Here is a 24,227-nt window from a genome sequence, read left to right on the forward strand (position 1 = left end):
TATTTTCAAAATGTTTATTTCTCTTTTGGCTACATTCTCTACAATCGCAGCAGCACTTTAGAGACAGATCACCATATGTTGAGCTGAAAACTGCTTCTGGGGTTGAAAGAGTATTTAGAGAGTGGAAACAACAAAAGCTGAGATTCTTCCCCTGAAAACAGACTCTGGAAGCTTTGACAGTTTGTTCGCGGTCCGGTTCACGTCATTCGGAGATGCTGACCTGACTCAGGCTCCGGGATCAGCGAGGGTTGCTAAGCAACATGACAGCACTGGGTCTAGGCATAAAGGGGTTAAACGATCAAGGGTGGGGTCCGGCCCACCTTCCGTCTGCTCTGTGAATCGTCGCACACACAAACACGCATACGTACGTCAGACCCTTAGTCTCACAACACACCTCATTCAGTTTTTTTTCATGCTTTTCCTGGTAAATCAAATTTATATTTGGTCTGATTCTTAATCTGAGTAAATCATAGAACTAAAAGCAACATCAGGTAGCAGCAAGGTGATGCTGCATCAGACAACAAAAGCTACAAACAAACCTGCAAACAAAATATGAAAACCTGCTCAGGGTTGGATTCATTAATACACACATGTCATTTGAGAGTTTCTATAGGAGGTCTACTGAGATGACTTTTTACGGTGTCTCCTCCTACATGCAGGATTCTCAGGTGAATCTCACCAAACTGGTCAATAACATGTCCAGGTCATTTTCCACCCTAAAATCTAAAGAAATAAATATGACTTGAAAGAATCCTATTTCATAATTTTGACAAAATTTATGCCTATATATATATATATATATATATATATATATATATATATATATATATATATATATATATATATATATATATATATATATATATATACAGTAAAACTCAAAATCAAAATAGTGTCACAATCTTTATTTGTAAATCTGTGCCAAAATCTGTCCAAATGGTCCAGAAATAGCACAAATTTCCTTAATCTAAAATAAAGGTTTTTTTTTTTTCCCCCGCTTGGTTTTGAGGTGAAATATGACCTGGACATTCTTTGTGAGATCCATTCATCCACATTTTGCAAATATTGCGCCCATTTAAACAAACTGACAATGTTCATACATGTTACTTTAAAGTGAAACAGACAGTATTTTGTCTCACACACACACACACACACACACACACACATCTTGCAATCTGCGGCCAACATACATGTATGTTATGAACAGCCAACATATAACGCTGTGGCGTAAAACATCCATTCACAGGTGCACGCACACAAAAATTCTTACAGACACATTTGTCACATTAAAACACTCGTTCATCTATTTCCACTCACACTACAATTAATTGCCTCTAAATTTCACACTTACACAAAACAAAACACCCCTTTACTGAGGCGTAGCTCAGGGAGGATATCAACAAGAAGCTAAAACGTTAGCGCAACCCTCCCAAATCTACTCCACAAAATGCCTTGGGTAAAAACAAATGTCAATTTTCAAATGGTTCTAGCTCTCACTGACATCTGGATCCACACAGGAAATGACATCGGCCATTCCTGCCCCAATATCAATGGCAGTCACTGTGGCCGGTGTGGGCATGTCCTACAGCCTGTCAGCTGATATATAGCTCCTCCCCCTTCCTGGCCACCCCGAGGTGTTGAAGGGAGGGAAATCACCATCAGAACCATCAATCATGATCGATCAGCCATTGAGATCAGTAGGAGATTATTCCTGAAGAGGCGGGGCTTGCGGGAGTGGCCTGCAAGTTCCCCGACGAATTGGACCGCCTCATGTGAGGAAGAAGGTACGAGTCACTGCCCAGCTGGTGGACGTCAAAGCGGTCCTCCTTCCTGTAAGCCAGACAGCGGCGGATAAACGCCTGCGGAGGACAAGAAAGAACTTAGACCGTCTTTTCCACACATTCATTTACATAAAAAACTCATAATACTGACCTTGGCCTCATTGCTAGCCACCGGTTTAGCAGGAAACTGCACCTCAGTGGCTTTCAGGATGGTGTTCTCTTGAAGGATGTCTTGCTGGGACTGATTATGGCCAAACGGCTACATAATGACAAAAAATTCAATGCAGCTTCATCCTAAAATGCATTACATCAACGGCCGTGTGGCTGAGTTTTCAGTGACCCACACAGCAGTTTCTAAACATTAAACCTTACCTTTCGTCCATACAGGCACTGGAAGAAGATGACGCCCACAGACCACACATCTACTTTATTAGAGATCTTTGGAGGCTCTTTACCAACAACAAAACACTCTGGCGGCAAATACCTAAAAATTAGAACATGTGGTTTTGTTATACATTTAAAATAATAGCCAGAAAAATCTAATTTTTTTAATGAAACAGTGTTTTAAAAGAGTGTTTTATAACATATTTGATACAACGGACTTTTATGGCTTATATATTGAGAACATGGAGCTCATACTCATGGAGTTAAACACTTCAGTTGTATTCAGAGACTCAAAATGAGCAAGACTATGCAATTTGGTGCAGATAACTGTTATTTATATGGCCAAAAGAGTAAGATGAAATGATGATAGCTGGTAATGTAAATCAAAGAGATTTTTACACAGGCTACTTACATAAAATGCATATAAATATCAGTCGTCACTTTATATCTCCCAATAATGTGTCTTGGTAAGATGATATTTAAATGCTTAGTCTTATGATCAAAGCTCTGTAGTTTTAATTTTGGAAAGCAAAATGTATAATGCAACGCAATACAATGATGATTAAGACATGGATCATATCTGACATATCTATTTTAACATGATTTTTCTGAAATTTATGAATTTAGAGTTTAGAGTTCATCAATAACTCTAAAAGTGACCAAAACAACAACAAAATTATAAAAAGGTGGTCCATATGACATGCACTAGTCTTCTGATGTCATATAAAAGGAACAGATGGAAATTCCTATGAAAGTGCATGAACAGATAAAATGTTTACCTGAAATAACATGGAAGCTGCTTTGGATAAATAATCTGCCAAATGCGTTAATGTAAATGTAAAAATAGATGCATGTTTGATACATGAGGTTACTTTCATGCAGCCTGATCTCTGCCATCATATTTGATATGACAGCTACGACACTCAGTGAAAAACAACTGGTCTGTTCCTCACACACATTTATGCTGCTATTTTGTCCTTTTTGGAGTTTCGGAGCTGTTTAAATATTCATAAAAATCCACAATACAAATGTGTTTGGAATGAGTTTTGGGAGAACACTGAAGTAATGTGCACTAGAAAGCGCTGTTTTTAGCTGGGAATACTGACCAGTAAGTTCCAGCTCCCTGTGATGTTAGGTCCATCCCGTCCACTCCGTAGCTGTCGTCATCCATGATTTTAGACAAGCCAAAGTCTGTGATCTTTATCTCCCCACATGCTGTTCCATCCACCAACAGGATATTTCCTGAGCAACCAAAAAACAAAACAAAAAAAAACATACTTCCTATACAGTCTACATGACAAATAACAAATCAACCATCCTTAAAAGAAGCATTTTTTTGCACCAATTCTCCATTCACATCATGTGCTACATAAATTGCTCGTCTCTGAGAAGAGTTCACGTGTGTGAATGAAAGCGGACATGGGCTGCTTCCAAAAGCTTAGGCAGTGACTTGTTTGTAAAAAGTTGGTCAAAAATGTTTATTTACACAAACTGACCACCAACTGCAACTTTCAGGCACCATCTTTATTTTTTAGCTCAATGGTCATGGAATGGAATGCAGAGGATTGTAGGATATCAAAGGCAGTAAAGGATACACCTATGCTTCCTTCAAAAATCAGATCAGATGAAGGTATCTCAGGAGACAGGATGTGATGCGATTATTGGATTCGGGTGCCTTGTTGTCTTTTTACCACCGTATGCTGCCTATGGAGACCGCGTTTTTCAGCTTTCGGACACAGCCATGCTCTGTAGTAGAGGTCTGCGCGGGATGGATTTTTCAATCCCGCTCCCGCCAAAAATGTGTAATATTTTATCCAGCTCCTGTTTTGACCCCTTCCCACCCGTAAAAGCCCATAGAAAGAGGTCTACGCAGATCTATCAGTCCCGATCCAGTTAGATTCTGTCCCGTTCTGGTGTCTATAGACTATTTTTCCCACAATTTTTCAGACTTTTCAAACTACGCTTCAGATGTCCAGTGACAGACTTGTGCGTGCTTTTATTATTAGATAATTATATTTTGTCATTTCTTTCTCCTGCTTCCCACCAGTGTAAATTTTGACAGCAAATTTTGGATTTAGTTGTTTTAGTCATAGTCTTTTGACTAAAATGCCTTTTAGTATTAGTCATATTTTAGTCATCTGAATTGTTTGTTTTAGTCGACTAAATCTACAGTAGATTTATTTGACTACAATCTAATGGATTTAGTTAAATTGTAATGCATCAATTAAGCAATTCTCTAAAATTTCAAAACTCATGATATACTCCCAGAGAAAATCTATTAACCTGTTAATATGCATGTTGGACATGCAATACAGACACAGATTCTGCTGTGTCATACGTCTTTATCTTAAAATTAAATAAAACCACTTCTCATATAGAAACATATGAGAAGTTTTAATTAGAAACATATGATATATGCATTCTTTAAAACAACTTGCAAGCAGACATATTTATTTGTATAAATTATAGAGTAATCCTTATTAAAGCTATTAAAGTTGTTCAATCAAAGAGCATTAAGTGATTTTCTCTTTTTCTTTTGATGTTTGATTAACATTAATGACGGGCAGCAGACGGTTTATTAGACTGCTGCCACTTTAAGGCCGAATGCATGGATCCAATACACTGATCCACATCCAACATTCTCCCAACTGTTTACGTTCACTTCAAGACATAACCGACTGGGTTTATGTGAATACTCACCAAAACAGACATTTTGACAATTTTGTGTGTATGTCCATTCAAGCGTGGAAAGATGCGAAAGAGAGCTCAATTCAGTACTTGTGCGCTGACGTCTGAGAGGTGGCTTTCTGTGTGCGCACAGAAAACTGGACTGAATTGAGCTCTCTTTCGCTTCCTCACACTTTTTCAGATTTAACCATATGCCAACTCCGACGCTTTATGAGACATGCAGCAAGTGTACGCCAACTTATGTCCTGCCGGGTAGATCAGCACGTAAAAATTCAAATCTACCACGCAGGACATCATTCTGACTGGATCTATTACCAAATTCCCTCCCTAACATGTTCATCTCTTTTTATTCATTGACGAAAATGTCAATAGATTTTCATCAGTTTTGTCATTCAAAACTGTTTTTTTATTTAGTTATCATCTAGTTTTCGTCAGTGAAATAATGATGTTGATGAAAATTATTCGTCAGCAAAATAATCACACTGCTTCCCGGCGCACATATCAGTATCTTCCCTTTTGCATCTGCATTCAGCAATTCAAAATTTGCCCCTCACACATGAATTAACATATGTAATTCTGCGACACAGCAGTTATTGTGCGTGTTGCGTTCACCTGGTTTCAGGTCGTAATGGATGATGGGCGGTTTGATCTCATTGAGGTATCGGAGGGCGTTGACTATCTGCATGACGATTGAGCGAGCCTCTTTCTCAGACATCAGCTTGTGTTGCTTCAGATAGAAATCGAGATCATTCCCCTCACAGAACTCGAGAACAGTGCAGAATCTAGAACAAAAACACATCAAGTGAACATTTGTAAAGTTGCAAAAAGGTTGCTTCAGCTTCCCAATTTAAGATGGTACTATATGGCTGCCCAACTGACTTCAGCACTAAACTATTTCTGTACAACAACAACACCTGCTTGGGTAGATATTGAACAAAACTCCATCCCAGATGGATATTTATTTAATTTTTATTGCTTTTTTTTAAGAAGTGTAAATTAAATACATCTATGTGAAAGGATGTATGCTTGTATACTTGTTCTGGTGTTCCATAGGCTATTTTTATTACTATATGCCTAGTTGATGTGTGGTTATAAAAAAAGAAAAGGACAATAAACATATTGGGAAGAAAAAAAACAGTCAGACGCTTACGTGTCAGTGTCCAGAGAAAAGTAGTCGTAAAGTTTGACTATTCTGGGATGGTCCAGTTGCTTGTGGATTCTGTATTCTCTACAGGCATGTCTGGAGTGGACAAAACAAATGAGCATGAAAAACTTGGGAGACAGAGAGAGGGAAAAAAAAAGGTGGGCAACATACTTGTGGTAGTTCTCTTTCTTCTCTTCTCTCCAGTTCTTGTTGAGCTGGTGGATCTTCACAGCAGCATATCGCTGCTCAAACAGGTCAAATGCCTTCACACAACAACATAAAACACATTTATTTAGGCAATAAGCCCCAGTTTTTCACAACACATAAACTAGGGTTATGCTGTCTGTGGACATTTTCTAGTGACTGGGTGTTTCATGCCACAGCTGTATACCACAGCATATGGTATGTTTCTATATACTATAAAACAGACATATTATTTTTGAAAATCGGTGTCTTTTATGATATTGCTGTTTGCATTAAGCCATGCAAAGCTTTGTGTAGTTTTACAATGGTTCAGGCCTATAAATTTTTCCCTCAAATACACATTTCTGGTATTACTGGGACATAATATAATGGTTTATAATGGCATTCACATAATATGAATGCCATTATAAACAAAATGCCTGCATTGTTTTTAACAAAATGCTATAACTTGCTCTGAAATGACTATGTAAGAGTTTCATGATCTAATCATTTTTGATTAAATCAAGTCCTGTTTTACATTTTTCTCACTGAATATCCAGTTTCACTAATAAATGAGTCCAATTACAGAAGTAAAATGTGTTGTGAAAATGGTTTGTTGTTGGCTTTTACGTACACTAATGTACACTAAAGATTTTTTGTTTCTGAAAGAAGTCTCTTAAGGTTACATTTATTTAAAAATATATAAATAAATAAATAAAAGTAGTACTACTGTGAAATATTACTACAATTGAAGAACAGAAAAAGAAAGAAAGAAAAAAAAAAGTTTTCTATGTGAATATATTGTAAAGTGTAATTTATTCCAGTGATGGTAAAGCTGAATTTTCAGCATCATTACTACGGTCTTCAGGGTCACATGATCCTTCAGAAATCATTCTAATAAGTTGATTTGCTGCCCAAGAAACATTTCTGATTATCATCAATGTTGAAAACAGTTGTGCTGCTTCATATTTTTTGTGGAAACTGTCATATAATTTTTTCAGGATTCTTTGATGAATAGAAAGTTCAAAAGAACAGCATTTATTTGAGATAGAAATCTGCCATTTAATCAATTTAATGCATCCTTGCTGAAAAGTATTACTTTTTTCAAAAAAAAGAAAGAAAAAAAAATCTGTATATATATATATATATATATATATATATATATATATATATATATATATATATATATATATATATATATATATATATATATATATGCATTGAACAGGCAAGTACACAAACTGTATCAAAGTGTGTGAGTGCATCTAATAATAAAAAACTAAATAACCTTATAAACTTCACTGAAACCTCCTCTTCCCAGCAAGTGTAACAGAAGATACCTTTCATTAAGGGTTGGATGGTCTTTAAACCTACAAACACAAACAAATACATCAGGCATATTCACAACTTTTCTGAGATGGATTAAGAGTGTGATTATCTCTTTTCAGAAGCACATTTTGGGGCAAACAGCAATTGTTGCGAAGAAAACTAAAAAAGGAAAAAAAATAAAATAAACGGCAATAAAATATAGCAACAAAAAAAAAAAAAAAAAAAAAAGAGATATGTTTTACAATTACAGTTTTCCAGTTTTTTTTTTTTTTTTTTTTTTTAAGTTAACATTTCTGCAATCAGTCTTTAAACTGCAATCAAACGCTGTACATGAAAATGTTGACCCAGACTTTTTAATTCAGAACAGAGTAGTACCAAAGACTATAGAATAACACAAGACGCGTCACTCGTATTGTTTTGAATGGGAGAAAGTGTAAAGTGCAATAGACCCCTTAAAAGTTTGTAAACATTACAAGGTTTCCTGATGGGCGGGGCTTAGCTGGAGGCAAAAAGAGACGCTGGACTCAATGCTGACAAGCGTAAGCTAGCATGTTTTAGGAGGGATTTATTAAACATGGATGCAGAAGGTGGTTCAGAACTGTCCGAATATGTACAGTCACTGACTCTACGGGACCGTGACAGCTATTTTTGTAAATTAACTTAAGTTTTGGATATTTCCTAGACAACATATGAATTACTTTCGGGTGGTTCTGGGAATTTTGTCAAGGCTTATTGTCTAATGTAACCTAACGCTGGGCTAACTATGATTATGGCTAGCAATGTGGATTATTTTAAGAGACCATTTAAAGGATGGCACACTCATCTATCGCTGTATGTTTGTTTAACATTTAAGCTAGCTAGTGCACTGAAAGTTGGCGACTTTTCACCTATAAAACAGAAACTTGCTGATTTGTACTAGATAAAACCAACACACCATTACATATGAATTGATTATTTTACCTGATATGAAGTGTGCACTGCAAACACGAGTATTATTTATGATCGTCTCCGTCCAGTCTGTATACAGTATATCTGTATACGCTGTATTGCTTTCAACCACAATTATCTTTTTGATTTCTGTGAAGGAATGTCTGCCAGGATCTGGTAAAACTTTAGTTTTCTAAATAAGAGCCAATCGCCGACTGGTAAAGTCATCGTGTCACTTCAGCGGCCGTTAGAATCACCGGTTTCTATAGAAACAGTCAGACGTACGCCTCCGAAGAGACGCGCATTTAGGTCTGCGCATGCGCATTAGCTTGATCCAGCCTGAAAAATAGTTTTTTTGTCATGATTCGAGCGTTTGGAAACTAAATTTATGAGCCGGTTGTTGTTAGATTTCATTGGTGATTTCAAATATGAAATTTAATCATAAGGTTGGCGAACAGTTTTGGAGAATTTGATGTTTCCCCATTCAAACAGATTGCATGATGCCCAGGATGCCCGAGAGGCGTTTCAAAGATGGCCGCCGAGTGAAATGACTCGTCTTAAAGGGACTTTGGTAGTACACTCTCAAAAGTTGATCACTGATTCTTGTGTACAGCCGACAGAAAAAATACATGCAATAACTGACAATGGCAGAGTTTCTGATGCAGTGTTCCATTTACATCTATGTAGGCACTGCATTTTATCTGCAAACTCTTTTCATCCCTATATTTAAAATCTCAAAAAAACAATACTTAAGATTTCATTGAAATATTTAAATGCAATAAGAAGTGGGCGGGACTTACTGAGAACTGTCCTCATTGTTGATTCTTTTAAGTTCTCGAATGTGCAGATTCCTCACACGCTCCAACCGTTCTAGCTCCGCCTGAATCTCTGCCTCCTCCTGAACACACACAAACACACACACTTGAGCACATACTAACATAGTCATGTATGAATGGTAGATTCCACTGAAAGGACAAAAAGACTGCTTGAAGCAGCATTTTTGCATGACTGCTTTTGCATGAAGCACTAATGCTACACCTCACTGCTTTTTAACCATCTTAGGCCCCGTTTACACTTAGTATTGAGATGCGTTTTGGTCGATCGGATCACAAGTAGACGAAGGAAACACCTGGTATTTTAATCCGTATCTTTTGTCCACTTTCAACCACTTCTGTCCTGATTTCTTTGAGGGGAGGGTGGGTGGGTAAATGTGTGAGTTTTTTCAGATCTTTCAATCTAATGGACAAAATAAGTTTGCGCAAATTACATATGAACGCGTCCGGAGACGACGGAAAAACACAGGGAGAGCAGCAGCTTTCGTTTCTGCTCTGACAGCCGCAAGACCGGCCGAACGCAGTGAGTACGAGTTAGAAATCAGGACTGGTGAGAAAACATTGTGCTTTGGTATGTTTTTCGTCTTCAAACCAAACTTTGGTCTTCAGCTGACAGAGTTTAAATCCCATCTGGCTAGCGTGCATCCCATAATGTTTACACGTTAGTCAGCAGGCGGAGAGTAGACGGTCCTTTTGTGGCTGTTTGAACGCATTCGACCACATGAGTGTTTCCACTACGAAAACAATCCGGTCAAATGCGTTTTTGACTACCTCTGGAAGTGGTCAAAAGTGAACAAGCTCAAAACGTTTTACACATGCATTTAGCGTTGTCCACTTGTGATCTGATCGACCAAAATGCATCTTAATAGCAGTTATAAACAGGGCCTTACTCTGAAGCACACAAGAGAGTGTGTGTGTGTATTGTGTTTATATAGAGACTAACCTTTTTGAGATGACCCAGTCTCAGTTTGAAGATTTCTTCCTGCTCGTGATACTCTGCCACTGTCAATCTGCATATTCAATACAGAAGCATTTCAATAATAAAACCATTTTGATGACAATATTGCAGAAAACATTTTACTTTTTTATTTAATGGCACCCTTTTCTGCTTCTATAAATCATACACGCTTCAATAATGATACTAAAATGACGAATTGTACAGCCCTGGTGTACAACAATCTTAATTATCTCATTTTAATAACATTAGAAGTCAATGGGAAGTCTCTGTTTAGAAGGCAAGAAACTAATATGTTTGCGCTTGTGTGTGTTAATATCTCACAGTGTAGGCAGGCTGGGTTTGAGGAAGGGGTCATTGTCAGCTCCATTGACGGCTTTGGTCTTTCTCTGTTTGGACTCATTGGGGGTCGGGCTCTGGGAGGAGGGTGTGCTGGGAGGTTTACGCTTTGCTAGAAGTTTCCGCTGCCTCTCAATCTCTTCCCTCTGCTGGTTTATCCACTCCTGCTGCCTATTAAAACAGTAATAGAAAAATATTAAAAACCACAATAAAAAAATAACGACTTATGCAAATGCAGGACAGAAAGGACTCGCCCCATTTTATTATTTACAATGGCAGATACTTTAATACAAAGTCATGTACAATGCATTAACACCAATGTTTGTACAAAAATTCAATATTTAATTCATTAAATTCCACCAATATCCCATCTGGATTTCATTTATAGAATTATATAAAGACTAATTATAATGTCAAATTCTGTAAATTAGGTTTAGGGATGAAGTCAGTGCATTAACTTTATGCTTCATGTCACATTTTGTCTTGTCTCAGCCTCAGACGTCTCGCCCACCGACTGTTGGCTGAACATATGACGCATAAAGCCCCGTTCACACCCCCGACGACAGTAACAAAGCGTCATAATCCCATTTTGTTTCAACTGAGAGCTGGTGATTTCTGGCGACAGGATGTAGGCATGTCCAGCAATGCAACAAAGTTGAGATATGTTTAACTTTATGCAAATGAAGAGCGACTTTCGGGAGCAACGGCAAATAGGAGTGAAGTAAGTTGAGTGCATGTGACCCGTCACTACATCCTGTTGTAGAGTGTCAGTGGCAAGATGGAGGAGACGTTAAATTTAGCAGTAAGCAACTTCCCTATAATTTATAATATGTCTCCGAGTACATACGATGATACGCTGCGACAAAGTCGCTGGCAGTGTGAACAGCTTAAGGCACACAAAATGGGAAACACTTTGGGAGTTCTGAAGTAGTCATCTGATTGGTTGAATTTTACAGGATTTCCAGAAGACTTGTGTTGTGTGTTCTCTAATGGTCTGCCTGGAAAAAAAGTCATTGTGACGCCAAACCAGAGATGGCTAAACCACCTCAAGATCAACTAAATGCTGGATTTTCAAAAGTATGTGAAGTCTGCGGCATACACTCTTTAAAAGACATCCAAGAGTTTTACACGCTGCTATTGTAGGGACATTGACTTGACATTGATTTTCAAGCCCCTAAACATGATGCTGAACAAAACTAACTGTCATTGGCTGGTTTTCATGTCAGTCAGACAATATCTGGGCGGTCCTTGGCAAATGAAAGCTGCTATGGAGTCTAGACCTAATGCCGTCAGTCTGAAGGTCTGGCTATGCGAGACTACATTGTGTCAAACTGAATAGCAGCACACTGGCATCCTGTTCACGTACTGAATGATGACGGTACATTTCTGCACTTTTTCAGTCCCAGACAAAACCACAGAACATTAGTGTTTGTCTGTGGGCGACTCTTACTTGACTAGGTTCTGGAAGGCATATCCGTCCGTCCACTGTTCCGAGTAGGATGCTCCGTGTCGGACTGTGGTGAAGTGCCCCAGACGCAGCCGGTCCTGCATACTCTTTTCACGGCAGGACTGCTTCTCTTGAGTGCTCTAGGAAGAAGAGAACACACTCAAGAGTCACTCTACAACCCCTGAAACATGTGAAATAAGCAGCTGTGAGCATTAAAAAAAAAAAAAAAAAAAAAAAAACAGCTCACCTTCTCAATGAGGAGTTTTTTACTCATCGTAGTGCATTTGTTCAGACGCTCCTTGAAACGTTCCAGCAGCTTCTGTTGCTCATCTATCTGTCTGCGGAGGTCACAGTTTGCCTGGGGAGAAAATATCAAAACCACTCAATTTCTGAACTCAAATGGCACTTTGTGATTTCTACATAAAAATAAAAAAAAAAACCTCAAGGACAGGACGCTCGTCTGTTTGTTACTCACCCTGAGTAGATCATCTATTCTGCCCTCTTTCTTCTCAAGGTCAAGATTCTTATTGCTCTCAAGTGCAGCCAGTTTCAACAGTGTCAAATCAGTCTGAGAACAGAGAAGGAAAAAGAGATAAATGTTTAGAGAACGCAAATAACAGCGAGATTGAGAGAGAATATACTATGTCAGCATGTGTTATCAATTGAGTCGCGGCAAACTGTGCATCATACAGTGCAAGTGAGCTTGTTTAAAGGTGCCCAAGAATGCTTTTTCACAAGATGTAATATAAGTCTAAGGTGTCCCCTGAATGTGTCTGTGAAGTTTCAGCTCAAAATACCCCATAGATTTTTTAAAAATAAATTTTTTTAACTGCCTATTTTGGGGCATCATTAACTATGCACTGATTTTTTTCAGCGCGCCGCCCCTTTAATTCGCGTGCTCCCTGCCACATGAGCTACGTAACAGTCGGTGTTATGTTGAGATCCGCGTGTTTTCCGGAAGTCTTTTAAACAAATGAGATTTACATAAGAAAGAGAAAGCAATGGAGTTTGAAACTCACTGTATGTCTTTTCCATGTACTGAACTCTTGTTATTCAACTATGCCGAGGTAAATTCAAATTTTGAATCTAGGGCACCTTTAACAGCATCAGAGCATGTAGTACACGCATATAACTGTGTCAGAGTATGTAGTACGTAGAGTATGTGCAGTGCAGGGTTAACAATATATGTGCAGTGCATCATTAAAAGGTGTTTAGTGTCAGAGCAGTGCACGTTTAATAGCATCAATGTTTGAAAGTGAACTTGTTTTACAGTGCCAGAACATGCAATAGATCACCCAAAAATTAAAGTGTAATTTATTACTCACCCTCATGTTGTTCTATACCCGTAAGACCTTCATTCATCTTCGGAACACAAATTAAGATATTTTTGATGAAATCCAGCAAGTTAATTTACAATTTCAGTGCCCAGAAAGCTACTAAAGACATATTTAAAACAGTTCATGTCGAGTACAGTGGTTCAACCTTAATATTATAAAGCGACAAGAATACTTTTTGTGCGCCAAAAAACAAAATAACGACTTTTCAACAATATCTAGCGATGGCTGATTTCAAAACACTGTTTCGAAGCTTTTTTTCGAATCAGTGGTTTGGATCACGCATCAAACTGCTGAAATCACGTGACTTTGGTGCTCCAAACCACTGAATCAAAACAAAAGACTCAAAGCTGTGTTTTGAAATCGGCCATTACTAGGTATTGTTGAAAAGTTATTTTGTTTTTTTTGGCGTCGCTTTATAGTGATGGCCAATTTCAAAACACTGCTTCATGAAGCTTTACGATTCTTTTGTTTTGAATTTTTTGTTTTGATGCATATATCAAATGATCTCAAACTGCCATGTGATTTCAGTAAACAAGGCTTTGTTACGTCTTAAGTGTTTCGAAGTTTCAATGGTTCACGTGACTTTGGCAGTTTGATACATGCTCCAAACCACTGATTGGAAACAAAAGATTCGTAAAGCTTCGAAGCTTCATGAAGCACTGTTTTGAAATCGCCAATCAATATATATTGTTGAATAAAGTTGCTATTTTGTTTTTTTGGCACACAAAAAGTATTCTCGTCGCTTCATAACATTAAGTTTGAACCAGTGTAGTCACATGAACCGTTTTAAATATGTTTTTAGTACCTTTCTGGGTGTTTGAAAGTCTAAATTATCTTGCTGTCAATGCAGGCCTCACAAGCCATCAGATTTTATCAAAAATATCTTAATTTGTGTTCCGAAGATGAACGAAGGTCTTACGGATGTGGAACGACATGAGGGTGAGTAATTAAAGACAGAATTTTCATTTTTCATGTTTAAGCACATTAGTGTGAGAGTGAGCTTATTCATACGCTGATTCATAATGCTCCGAAGCTTCCTGAAGCAGTGTTTTGAAATCGGCCATCACTATATAAGTCGTTATTTAGTTTTTTTGCCGCACCAAAAATATTCTTGTCGCTTTATAATATTAATATTGATCCACTGTACTAACTGATTTTCACTATGTTTTTAGTACATTAATGGATCTTGAAAGAGGAAATGTCATTGCTGGCTATGTAGGCCTCACTGAGCCATCGGATTTCAACAAAAATATCTTAATTTGCGCTCTGAAGATTAACGAAGGTCTTACAGCATGAGGGTGAGTAATAAATGACATTATTTTCATTTTTGGGTGAACTAACCCTTTAAGTCCTGTCAGTTTAAACATCAAGCAAAACGACTGGACCTCGTACGCTGTTTTCCAAATTCAGTTCTCTTTCTCTTCTTTTTGAGCTTGAACGGACACGTGCATGCAAAGTGAAATCAAAATGCCCATCTCGGCAAGTATCCTCTTAAACACAGTTGGTTACGTGTTGTAAACAATTGAGAAAGAAAACAGATGGGTATCATTATATTGGATCTGTGCATTCGTCTTAAAGTGACAGCAGCCTATTATACCCGCAGCTGTTTTTTCACCAATGTTAATCAAACAACGAGAGAAAGAGAAAATCACATTTGTAGCTTTAATATAATTAATTAATACAATGTATCATTGTTAATTATATTTAATTTATACAGTAAAGACTATGCAGTATTATTTTACATTTGATCATGTCTGTACCTGAATACAGATAAATTTACCTGAAAAACAAAGCACTGCTTATTTAATTTGTTTTTGTTTTTTTTTAAATTGTATTTATCTATGCTTGTACATTTTTTTATTATTTTTTTATGCAGATGCACTTCCCTACAAAATTAGCCCAATCGTCCTAGAATTCTTCACAAATAGAGCTATTCGAATCATCTGGTGAAATTGTTTTCATATAGCAATATGAAAAAAAAAATATCACAATGTCATTTTTTCCCAATATTTTTTCCAAGTATTACCTGGACACTCCTGCTGCTAAGCTGTTTTGGATTCATCATGTGATCCATGAAACACAGGCTGGTGGGTGAGGAGCTGTTCTGTCTGACCTGAAGAGTGAAAAACAGCAACATTATTAAAAGGAAGCATCACTGGCTCCTTGCTGATGTTTAAACATCAAACATCAGCACTTACGATAGCTCCGGGTGCAGAGTGTGAGTTCTGTGGTGATCGCAGGACCGGAGGAAGACCCCTGACTGGACTTGATCCGTTTCCTCCCTGGAACTTCAGAAAGGAGATATGCCATGTTTTTTACCAGCACCACACAACATACTAACATGTGGTGTCATCACAATGCTACTAATGATGAGCTCAAGAAATTTCACAACTCTACAAGTCAAAACATCTACTAAAGCGAGTGGCCATTTCAAGATGAAAAAGCAAAAGTACTCTGACTAAAAGCTCTCTGACAACTGACTGACATTTAATACAGAGCTGACTAAATGCAGAGTCATCCACACAAAGCTTTACTCACATCAAAATAATCGCTGATCTTGGGCCCTCGGCCGGAAGACTTTCCTGAGAGGTAAAAAGCAAAATAGATACAATCACTTCTCTGTGAGTGCACTGCATTATTTCCATGCTAAAAATTAAAGGTGCCCTAGAACCAGTTTTTACAAGATGTAATACAAGTCTAAGGTGTCCCCTGAATGTGTCTGTGAAGTTTCAGCTCAAAATACCCCATAGATTTTTTTTAATTCATTTATTTAACTGCCTATTTTGGGGCATCATTAACTATGCACTGATTCAGGCTGCGGCCCCTTTAAATCGCACACTCCCTGCCCCCCGAGCTCTCGACTATAATACAGTGCATTTACAAAGTTCACACAGCTAATATAACCCTCAAATGGATCTTTACAAGATGTTCGTCATGCATACTGCATGCATGTGTCGGATCATGCGAGTATAGTATTTATTTGGATGTTTACATTTGATTCTGAATGAGTTTGATAGTATGCTCCATGGCTAAAGCTAACATTTCACACTGTTGGAGAGATTTATAAAGAATGAAGTTGTGTTTATGAATTATACAGAACGCAAGTGTTTAAAAATGAAAATAGCGACGGCTCTCTTGTCTCTGTGAATACAGTAAAAAACGATGGTAACTTTAACCACATTTAACAGTACATTAGCAACATGCTAACGAAACATTTAGAAAGACAATTAACAAATTTCACTAAAAATATCATGTAATCATGGATCATGTCAGTTATTATTGCTCCATCTGCCATTTTTCGCTATTGTCCTTGCTTGCTTACCTAGTCTGATGATTCAGCTGTGCACATCCAGACGTTAATACTGGCTGCCCTTATGTAATGCCTTGAACATGGGCTGGCATATAGAAATACTGGGGGGCGTACATATTAATGATCAGGACTGTTACGTTACAGTCAGTGTTATGTTGAGATTCGCCTGTTTTTCAGAGGTCTTTTAAACAAATGAGATTTACATAAGAAGGAGGAAGCAATGGATTTTGAAACTCAATGTATGTCTTTTCCATGTACTGAACTCTTGTTATTCAACTATGCCAAGGTAAATTCAATTTTTCATTCTAGGGCACCTTTAAATGCTGTATTTCCCAACAAACATGAAGCACATGACTCTGATCCTGGATGTTTCCAAAATGCCAGGTCTGTTAACTGAAGAACGTAGTTGTCAAACAAACTAGCATGTCTCATTAAGAAATACTTCATTCAAACACACAGGAAGTTAACATTACCTTGACTGCTCTCTGATTGGTTATCAACCTTCCTCTTTCTTCCCCTGGATGATTCGGAGTGCTTCTTCTCTGGAGTCTTGGGGAAAACAGGAAAAAACATTACTATTTTATTCAATCAATTCTAATGCTCACTAAATCAGGCAAGTTCCATCTGAAGCTGAATTGAGGCCACAAAGGAGTTCTAAAAGGTTCACCAATGAGGCTTCCAGACAGCCATTCTGCATTTGTACGAATTCCAAACGTCATTTACCATGTCATTCCGAACCCATCTGACTTTTTTATTATTCTGCTCTTTAAATGTAACGAAAGTGAATATGAACAGGTGTTGTCAAACTCCAAAATGACAAAAAAAATAAAATAAATAAAATCACCATCAAACGATCATAAAAATTATTCATAAGAGTTTTGCACATAGAAGACAAGGAATAAAATGCATGCAATAACACTGCAGGAGGAAAAGACTCAAGTTATTATTCCCTGAAAATCTCCCCACTGCAGCTTTCAAATTATGGCACGTCAAGATTGACATCTTAGACAAATTGCATGATTATTTGTCCCCATTCACTTCTATTATATTAACACAGCATAAAGTGATAATTGTCACTGTAACTCACTGAATATGCAGGCGATCCTCCTTTCTTTATGTCAGAGTTCTTTATGGGAATGAAAAAAGTACATTTTAAACATGGACACACTGTTGAAACAGAGCTGTTCAATAAATATAAAGCTCAAACATCAAATCTTTGAGTATACATGTCCATAATGTTCACCTCTGACTCCTTGTCACTAGATGACCCCAGGCTGCCAAAACTGTGACTGGAACATTCGTTATTGTTCAAACCCTAAAAACAGATCAAAACAATACAAAGCAGGTTTAGGACAGGTCATGACCATGACAGAGAGCGTGTGGCATTACAGATCAAATATTTACAAAATATTCACACTGGTGAAACAAAATTAAAGGGATCCTATTATGCTTTTCTACATGTTTTCTACACTTTCTTTAGTGTGTAATGTTGCTGTTTGAGCATGAAAAAGGTCTGCAAAGATACAAAGCACTAAGTCACTCCAAAGGGAGTCATTCGCTAAATCAGTGCGGAATGTTTCTGAACAATGAACGCCTCCATTGTAGCCTTGAGTTTTCTTCTGGGAACGAACACGTCACAATATTCCTAATTTAAATAATTCCTGCCCAAGTTATACACAAATAAAGGGCCCGCTCCATTAGTAGTGTTGAAACTTGTGGTTATGGTAAGGGGCGTGGTATTTCATGCTCAAAGCAGTTGACCAATCACAACACACTGGTCCAGCTGACCAATCAGAGCACATTGCACTTTTCAGAAGGAGTGGTTTCATAAAGAGAGGAACTAAACAGAGCGTTACTGACAGGGGAACTGGGAAGAGAGGTGCTGAGACTGTCAAATATGGGACAAATAAGTTGTTTTTTTTAAACATTCAAGCATGAAAACCATTCTAATAGACCCCAAAAACAAAATCAAGACTTTAAAAGACTTTATAGGTCCCCTTTGAGCAACATTATGATTATAGTGTCATTACGATAGTTTAGTCTTGGGTTCTTGCAAGTATGCGAGTGTTAGAAAATATGGTTTTAATAGGGTCTTTGATTTTAACTTCAACAGCTAAAACTGTGTTAGACTTGGTAAGTTCAGTTCACTTCATAGGGAATCGATTCATTTTCAGATTCAATGATTCAGAGTCCATTGATGGGATGTTTCATTTATTTACAAAAAAAACGTGTAGGTAATATACTTTATGTGTAGGTACATTTTGCTTTTTATTACTATCTATTGTTGAACTGATGCACATAAAATGAGCTGATTCTTATTTGTGTTCTTTCAGTGAAACACTAAAATGAAATTAGTGTGAAAAACAATTCAAATAACTTTTTTTATACAATAAACACTTTGTTTAGTTAGTTGAGTGATGCTTTTTCAGTTTAAAGAAAACAAAATAACCCCTTTTGCCATTTCATAGAAAATCTCAACATAATAATAAATTTAAATGATATTAAAATTAATTAAATATAAATTATTATAATTACATGCGCATGCACGTTTGTGTGTATGCATGAGTGTGCATTACTTTAGGTCCGCCACTCGCGCTCCCTGTGCTTCCTCCTGTGTTTCCACTAACTGCCCCGATGAAACGTGCCTCCAAAAGCTCCTGCCGACGTGGATCCAGAGAATGCAGTTCATCCATTCCTACAAACACAGACAAACATGTCAATCTCAACACGTTCACACACAGGTACACAGGCTTCATGATCAGGGGTGTGATCATGGTGACACATCCTCCTGGAATCTTACAAGACCATCAAGTCATTGTTGTCTGATCCTATGCCACCCTAAAAGAGCCAAAAGATCATACATATTACTGGTTTAAAGACACGCCAAGAACTTATACTTACGAAAAGGCTTACAGCTTCCCATGTACACTCACATGAGATGTATGTGTACTTATATTAAAGGATTAGTTCACTTTGAACTGAAAATTACCCCAAGCTTTACTCCCCCTCAAGCCATCCTAGGTGTATATGACTTTCTTCTTTCTGATGAACATAACCGCAGAAATATTAATAAATATCCTGATGCATCCAAGCTTTATAATGGCAGTGACAGGAATCAATAAGTATGAGCTGAAGAAATTGCTTCCATCCACATCCATCCATCATAAATATGTGCTCCACACGGCTCCAGGGGGTTAATAAAGACCTTTTGAAGCAAAGCATTTGTGTAAAAAAAAAAAAAAAAAATCTATATTTAAACAAGTTATGAAGTAAAATATGTAGCTTCCGCCAGACAGCCTTCCGTATTGAAGATACGAAGATACAAAGAAAGTGTAAACTGGCATCACGTCAGTTACATTTTTTCCGTAAGCTGACATAGGATGTAGCGTAAGCTTTGTGAACTGCAAGAGTTTTACAGTTTCTGCGTATGCTGAATACGGAAGGCGGCTTGTGCAGAAGACTTCATTTTACTTCATAACTTGTTAAATATGGATTTTTTTTTTTTTACACAAATGCATCGCTTTGCTTCAGAAGGCCTTTATTAACCCCCCAGATCCATGTGGAGCACATATTTATGATGGATGGATGTGGATGGAAGCACTTTCTTCAGCTCATACTCATTGATTCCTATCACTCTCATTATAAAGCTAGGATGCTTCAGGATTTTTTTTTATATTTCTGCAATTATGTTCATCAGAAAGAAGAAAGTCATATACACCTAGGCTTGAGGGTGAGTAAAGCTTGGGCTAATTTTCATTTCAAAGTGAACTAATCCTTTAATACGTCTCAAAATTGCTCTACAATGACAAGATGAAGATGTCTACAGTAAAGGCCCTGACACACCAAGCCGACGGTCAGCTGGCATAGAGCATCGGCCAGACCAGTTTTTGCGGTGTGTTCCACACCGTCTGCACTAGCTGGACCCCGTCTGGGTTTTTTTGGCCAATTGAGCATGTTGAATCAGCGTCTGTTGGCGTCGTCTGTGAGAGAGATCACTCTGATTGGCTGTTCAATGTAGCGAGAATGAAAGCGACCAAAGTTGTCAAGACAGCACAGACAGAAGGCTGTTCTAATTTTACATCATCTTACCTGAGGATTCCAATAGAAGAATATTTTCATAACATGAGCTGCCATCATCAGCATAAATGATTTTTCAAAATGGTAAGCAAGCGCTGCTTTGTTTATTGTTTGTATATCTGCAGTTCTAGTTTCGTTTGCCTTTCTGAATGACGAATATAGACCATTAATACCTGCTGATATAAATGTATATGTCCTTTCACAAAGGTACAGAACACTCGTTACAGTGGCTTGTAGTTTTTGTGGTGTATTCCAACACAGCTTTTTGGTGGAGACACAGCCAACACGAGGAGACAACACAGTCAGCTTTAGTCGCTGCTAGTTTTTTGACGTCGACTTGGTATGTCACAGCATTAAAATGTCCACCATCCTTCACATCTGACTATGCTCAAGCTTCTAAAAACTATTTAAAAAAAAAAAAAAAAAAAAAACTATTAACAAATTTTTTTTATCTGCTCTTTTAGCCCTTTTCATTTTTCATGGCCAACTTCAGCACAGCTTCTTCCTGCGGGAGTCAGAATGACAAACAGGAAGTACTATGAGACGTTTTCTGCTCATTATCAGCTGATGCCACTGACAGCTTCGCTCCATCTTTCTATTTTAGTCTCAGAAAATAATGACGACACAATCTACAATTTTATGGAAAAAAAAAATAAAACAAATGAAATGTAAATAAATGCAATGAGTATTCCCACATGCCACTGTGACCTCAATGTTACACATTACATCTGGCGATATATACTACCATACACTACCGTTCAAAGGTTTGGGGTCAAGAAGATTCAAACAAATTAATACTTTTATTCAGAATGGATGCATTAAAGTGACAAAAGACTTAATGTTTAATTATATTGTGTTTGCTTCTTTTTTTCTTCTTTTTAATAACACAAAATAACTATATCTCGATGTATTTTGTTCATAGGGCTGGGTATTGACAATTTTCACGATTCGATTCGATTCCTATTCACATGCTTTTGATTCGATTTCGATTATTTTGGATGTAGTATTTCAGAGACAGTACATGGCAAATTTTCTAGAGGAAAAAAATCTCTCACCTAATGCTGTAAACTAAACATGGGAGTCAGTTGGTACTACCATAAAAATACTGAAGGTTAAATTAACTTATTTATATACAAACCCTTAAATTATACTCAATGATGTTTTTATTATAAATAAAGTTAAGAATTACATAATCATTTCTACTCCAATTCCTTTTTTTTTTCTTCTTTTTATTTTAATATAAACATTTAAATCGTGTCTGTCATAACTAGGGCTGTCAAACGATTAATCGCGATTAATCGCATACAAAATAAAAGTTTGAGTTTGCCTAATACATGTGGGTGTACTGTGTGTAATTATTATGTATATATATATATATAAATACAAACACATTCATGTATATATTTGAGAAATATTTACAAGTATATGCATTTATTTATATTTTTATATAATTTATATTATATATAAATAAAAATATTTTGTACATAACATATTTCTCTTACATATATACATTAATTTGTGTGTATTTATATATACATAATAAGTACACACAGTACTCACACATATATTATGCAAACTCAAACTTTCATTTGGTATGCGATTAATCGCGATTAATCGCTTGACAGCCCTAGTCATAACTGATTTATTCAAACATGCATTAAATATTGAAGAACATTAAAAATTATAATGAATATGTAGTGGTGCACAGCTATATTTATCAGAATGTTGCTTTCTAGAGTACACTTTTCTAGCTTACTAATGAGTTTATGGTCACTACAAGCTGTTATTGACGTCTTTCCGAGGTTGAAACACTGATTGAGCTATTGAGACATGATACTGATTTCGGTATGTTGAACTGTATATTTTAACATACCTTCAGATGTTTAATCGTGTTTATTTCGAGCTGTAACTGGTATTAAAGCGTAGGAGAGGTTGTTCACAACATGCGCTCCGTGCTGCCGCTTCTCTTTAACTGAGGCGCTAAAGCGATCTGTCACGTCACATTAAATAGCGCCAAAACGGTATTTATTTTTTGAATCTCATAATAAGATGGACGTCATTTGAAATCTGAGACTTTGCTTCATATCAAAAGTAACAAAGCACAAAGATTATTGCGATTTATTGGATGGGAGGCGCTATATATTCTGCTCATTCAACAACTGAAAACAGACTAGACTAATCGATTCTTGGGATTTAAGAATCGATATCGGTTTGTAAAAATGAGAATCGATTAAAATCGAGAAATCAATATTTTTTACCCAGCCCTAATTGTTAACGTAAAATAAAATTTCTCACATCGTTAATTAAATAAGAATTTGGTCATATCGCCCCAACCCTATTCTGGACCTCTTCTTTTCAATGAATAACCATTCAAATTTGAGTCTGTTCCTCTCACAAAGCTAGTGTATGACTTCATAAAACCTATTATTGTTCATTAGTTACACTTTTTTTTTTTTTTTGCCATTTTGGGAGCTCAATAGCCCACATGAATTATTGAATTCGGGGAAAAAAAACTGTATTAAAAATTTTCAATCATTTGCAACTGTGTTCTACAGTAAAATTACAGCATATAAGTTTGGAACAACATGAGGGTGAGCAAATAATGCAAGAATTACATTTTGGGTGAAATATTCCGTAGTTTAACATGTTTGACATGATCTGCCACCAGAAGCCCGATGACAGAATTCATCATTTTTGCAGCAGCCAAATGGCCCCGTTTCTTCAGCACATGAGAATACAGTATCAGCAGCTGATAAGAACAACCAGCTAGCTACTAACGACATGAATTATCATTATAAAACCAGTCTAAAAAGAATCATCTGGTCTTCAAACCCCATTACAGTGACTAGACGAAACAGCCCAGGTTCACTTGCGTTCTCTAGTCATAATCACCGGCGCACTGGATGCGTCCGACACCGCTGCCATGATAAGACTCGTGCCAGAAAGAGCTACAAGCCAAAGAGATCCCAAGATGGTGGATGGGTGGAAAACTATGAAGGTCAACAGGGCAGGAAGTGCCCAGATAAATGACACAGATGACAAATCAAAATGCTAGGAGTGAGTAAACAAACCTAAGGCCACGTCTGGTTTGGCAAAAAACCCAAGTAATGCTTGGCTACACAAGACACCTCACTGACACGAGCTCCAAACATGCAGAAGGTGGAGTGGAAATGAGTACAAGCAAATGACCAGAAAACAAACAAACCACATCCTAGTTTGTGCACCAGTTCACAGGTTATTGAATTCAGAGCCATCAAGATATCATGAAATATTATAACATAATCCACCTTCTTATGGATGATTATGGTAACACTTTACAACATTTAGTGTAGTTAACATTACTTAACTACACTAAATGTTAACTAATGTAGTTAACATTACTTAACTACATTAAAGGGATAGTTCACCCAAAAATGACAATTCTGTCATTATTTACTCACCCTCAAGTTGTTCCAAATCTGTATAAATGTCTTTGTTCTGCTCAAAAGAAAAG

At 37.1% G+C, this 24,227-nt stretch overlaps 1 protein-coding gene across 2 annotated transcripts in view; it reads right to left on the reverse strand.

Annotated features, from left to right (window-relative positions):
• Positions 1-24,227, reverse strand: part of tlk1b (tousled-like kinase 1b) — a 29,686-nt gene continuing 5,459 nt past the window's right edge. Inside the window, exons 2-22 of one of the 2 annotated variants that reach the window (XM_048200214.1) lie at positions 19,234-19,352; positions 17,901-17,972; positions 17,745-17,783; positions 17,131-17,206; positions 15,886-15,929; positions 15,546-15,629; positions 15,374-15,460; positions 12,486-12,578; positions 12,258-12,368; positions 12,014-12,150; positions 10,549-10,734; positions 10,213-10,279; positions 9,237-9,334; positions 7,469-7,550; positions 6,169-6,260; positions 6,004-6,093; positions 5,466-5,635; positions 3,272-3,407; positions 2,154-2,265; positions 1,933-2,040; positions 1-1,859 (exon numbers count right to left, since the gene is read on the reverse strand). In XM_048200214.1, the coding sequence (XP_048056171.1) occupies positions 1,695-1,859; positions 1,933-2,040; positions 2,154-2,265; positions 3,272-3,407; positions 5,466-5,635; positions 6,004-6,093; positions 6,169-6,260; positions 7,469-7,550; positions 9,237-9,334; positions 10,213-10,279; positions 10,549-10,734; positions 12,014-12,150; positions 12,258-12,368; positions 12,486-12,578; positions 15,374-15,460; positions 15,546-15,629; positions 15,886-15,929; positions 17,131-17,206; positions 17,745-17,783; positions 17,901-17,972; positions 19,234-19,352 (2,168 nt within the window). In that variant the 3' untranslated portion in view covers positions 1-1,694. Of the gene's footprint in view, positions 1,860-1,932; positions 2,041-2,153; positions 2,266-3,271; positions 3,408-5,465; positions 5,636-6,003; positions 6,094-6,168; positions 6,261-7,468; positions 7,551-9,236; positions 9,335-10,212; positions 10,280-10,548; positions 10,735-12,013; positions 12,151-12,257; positions 12,369-12,485; positions 12,579-15,373; positions 15,461-15,545; positions 15,636-15,885; positions 15,930-17,130; positions 17,207-17,744; positions 17,784-17,900; positions 17,973-19,233; positions 19,353-24,227 lie in introns of both variants that reach the window. The other variant, XM_048200213.1, reaches the window with a different exon arrangement.

Source organism: Megalobrama amblycephala, linkage group LG8, assembly GCF_018812025.1.
Source record: "Megalobrama amblycephala isolate DHTTF-2021 linkage group LG8, ASM1881202v1, whole genome shotgun sequence".
NCBI lineage: Eukaryota > Metazoa > Chordata > Actinopteri > Cypriniformes > Xenocyprididae > Megalobrama > Megalobrama amblycephala.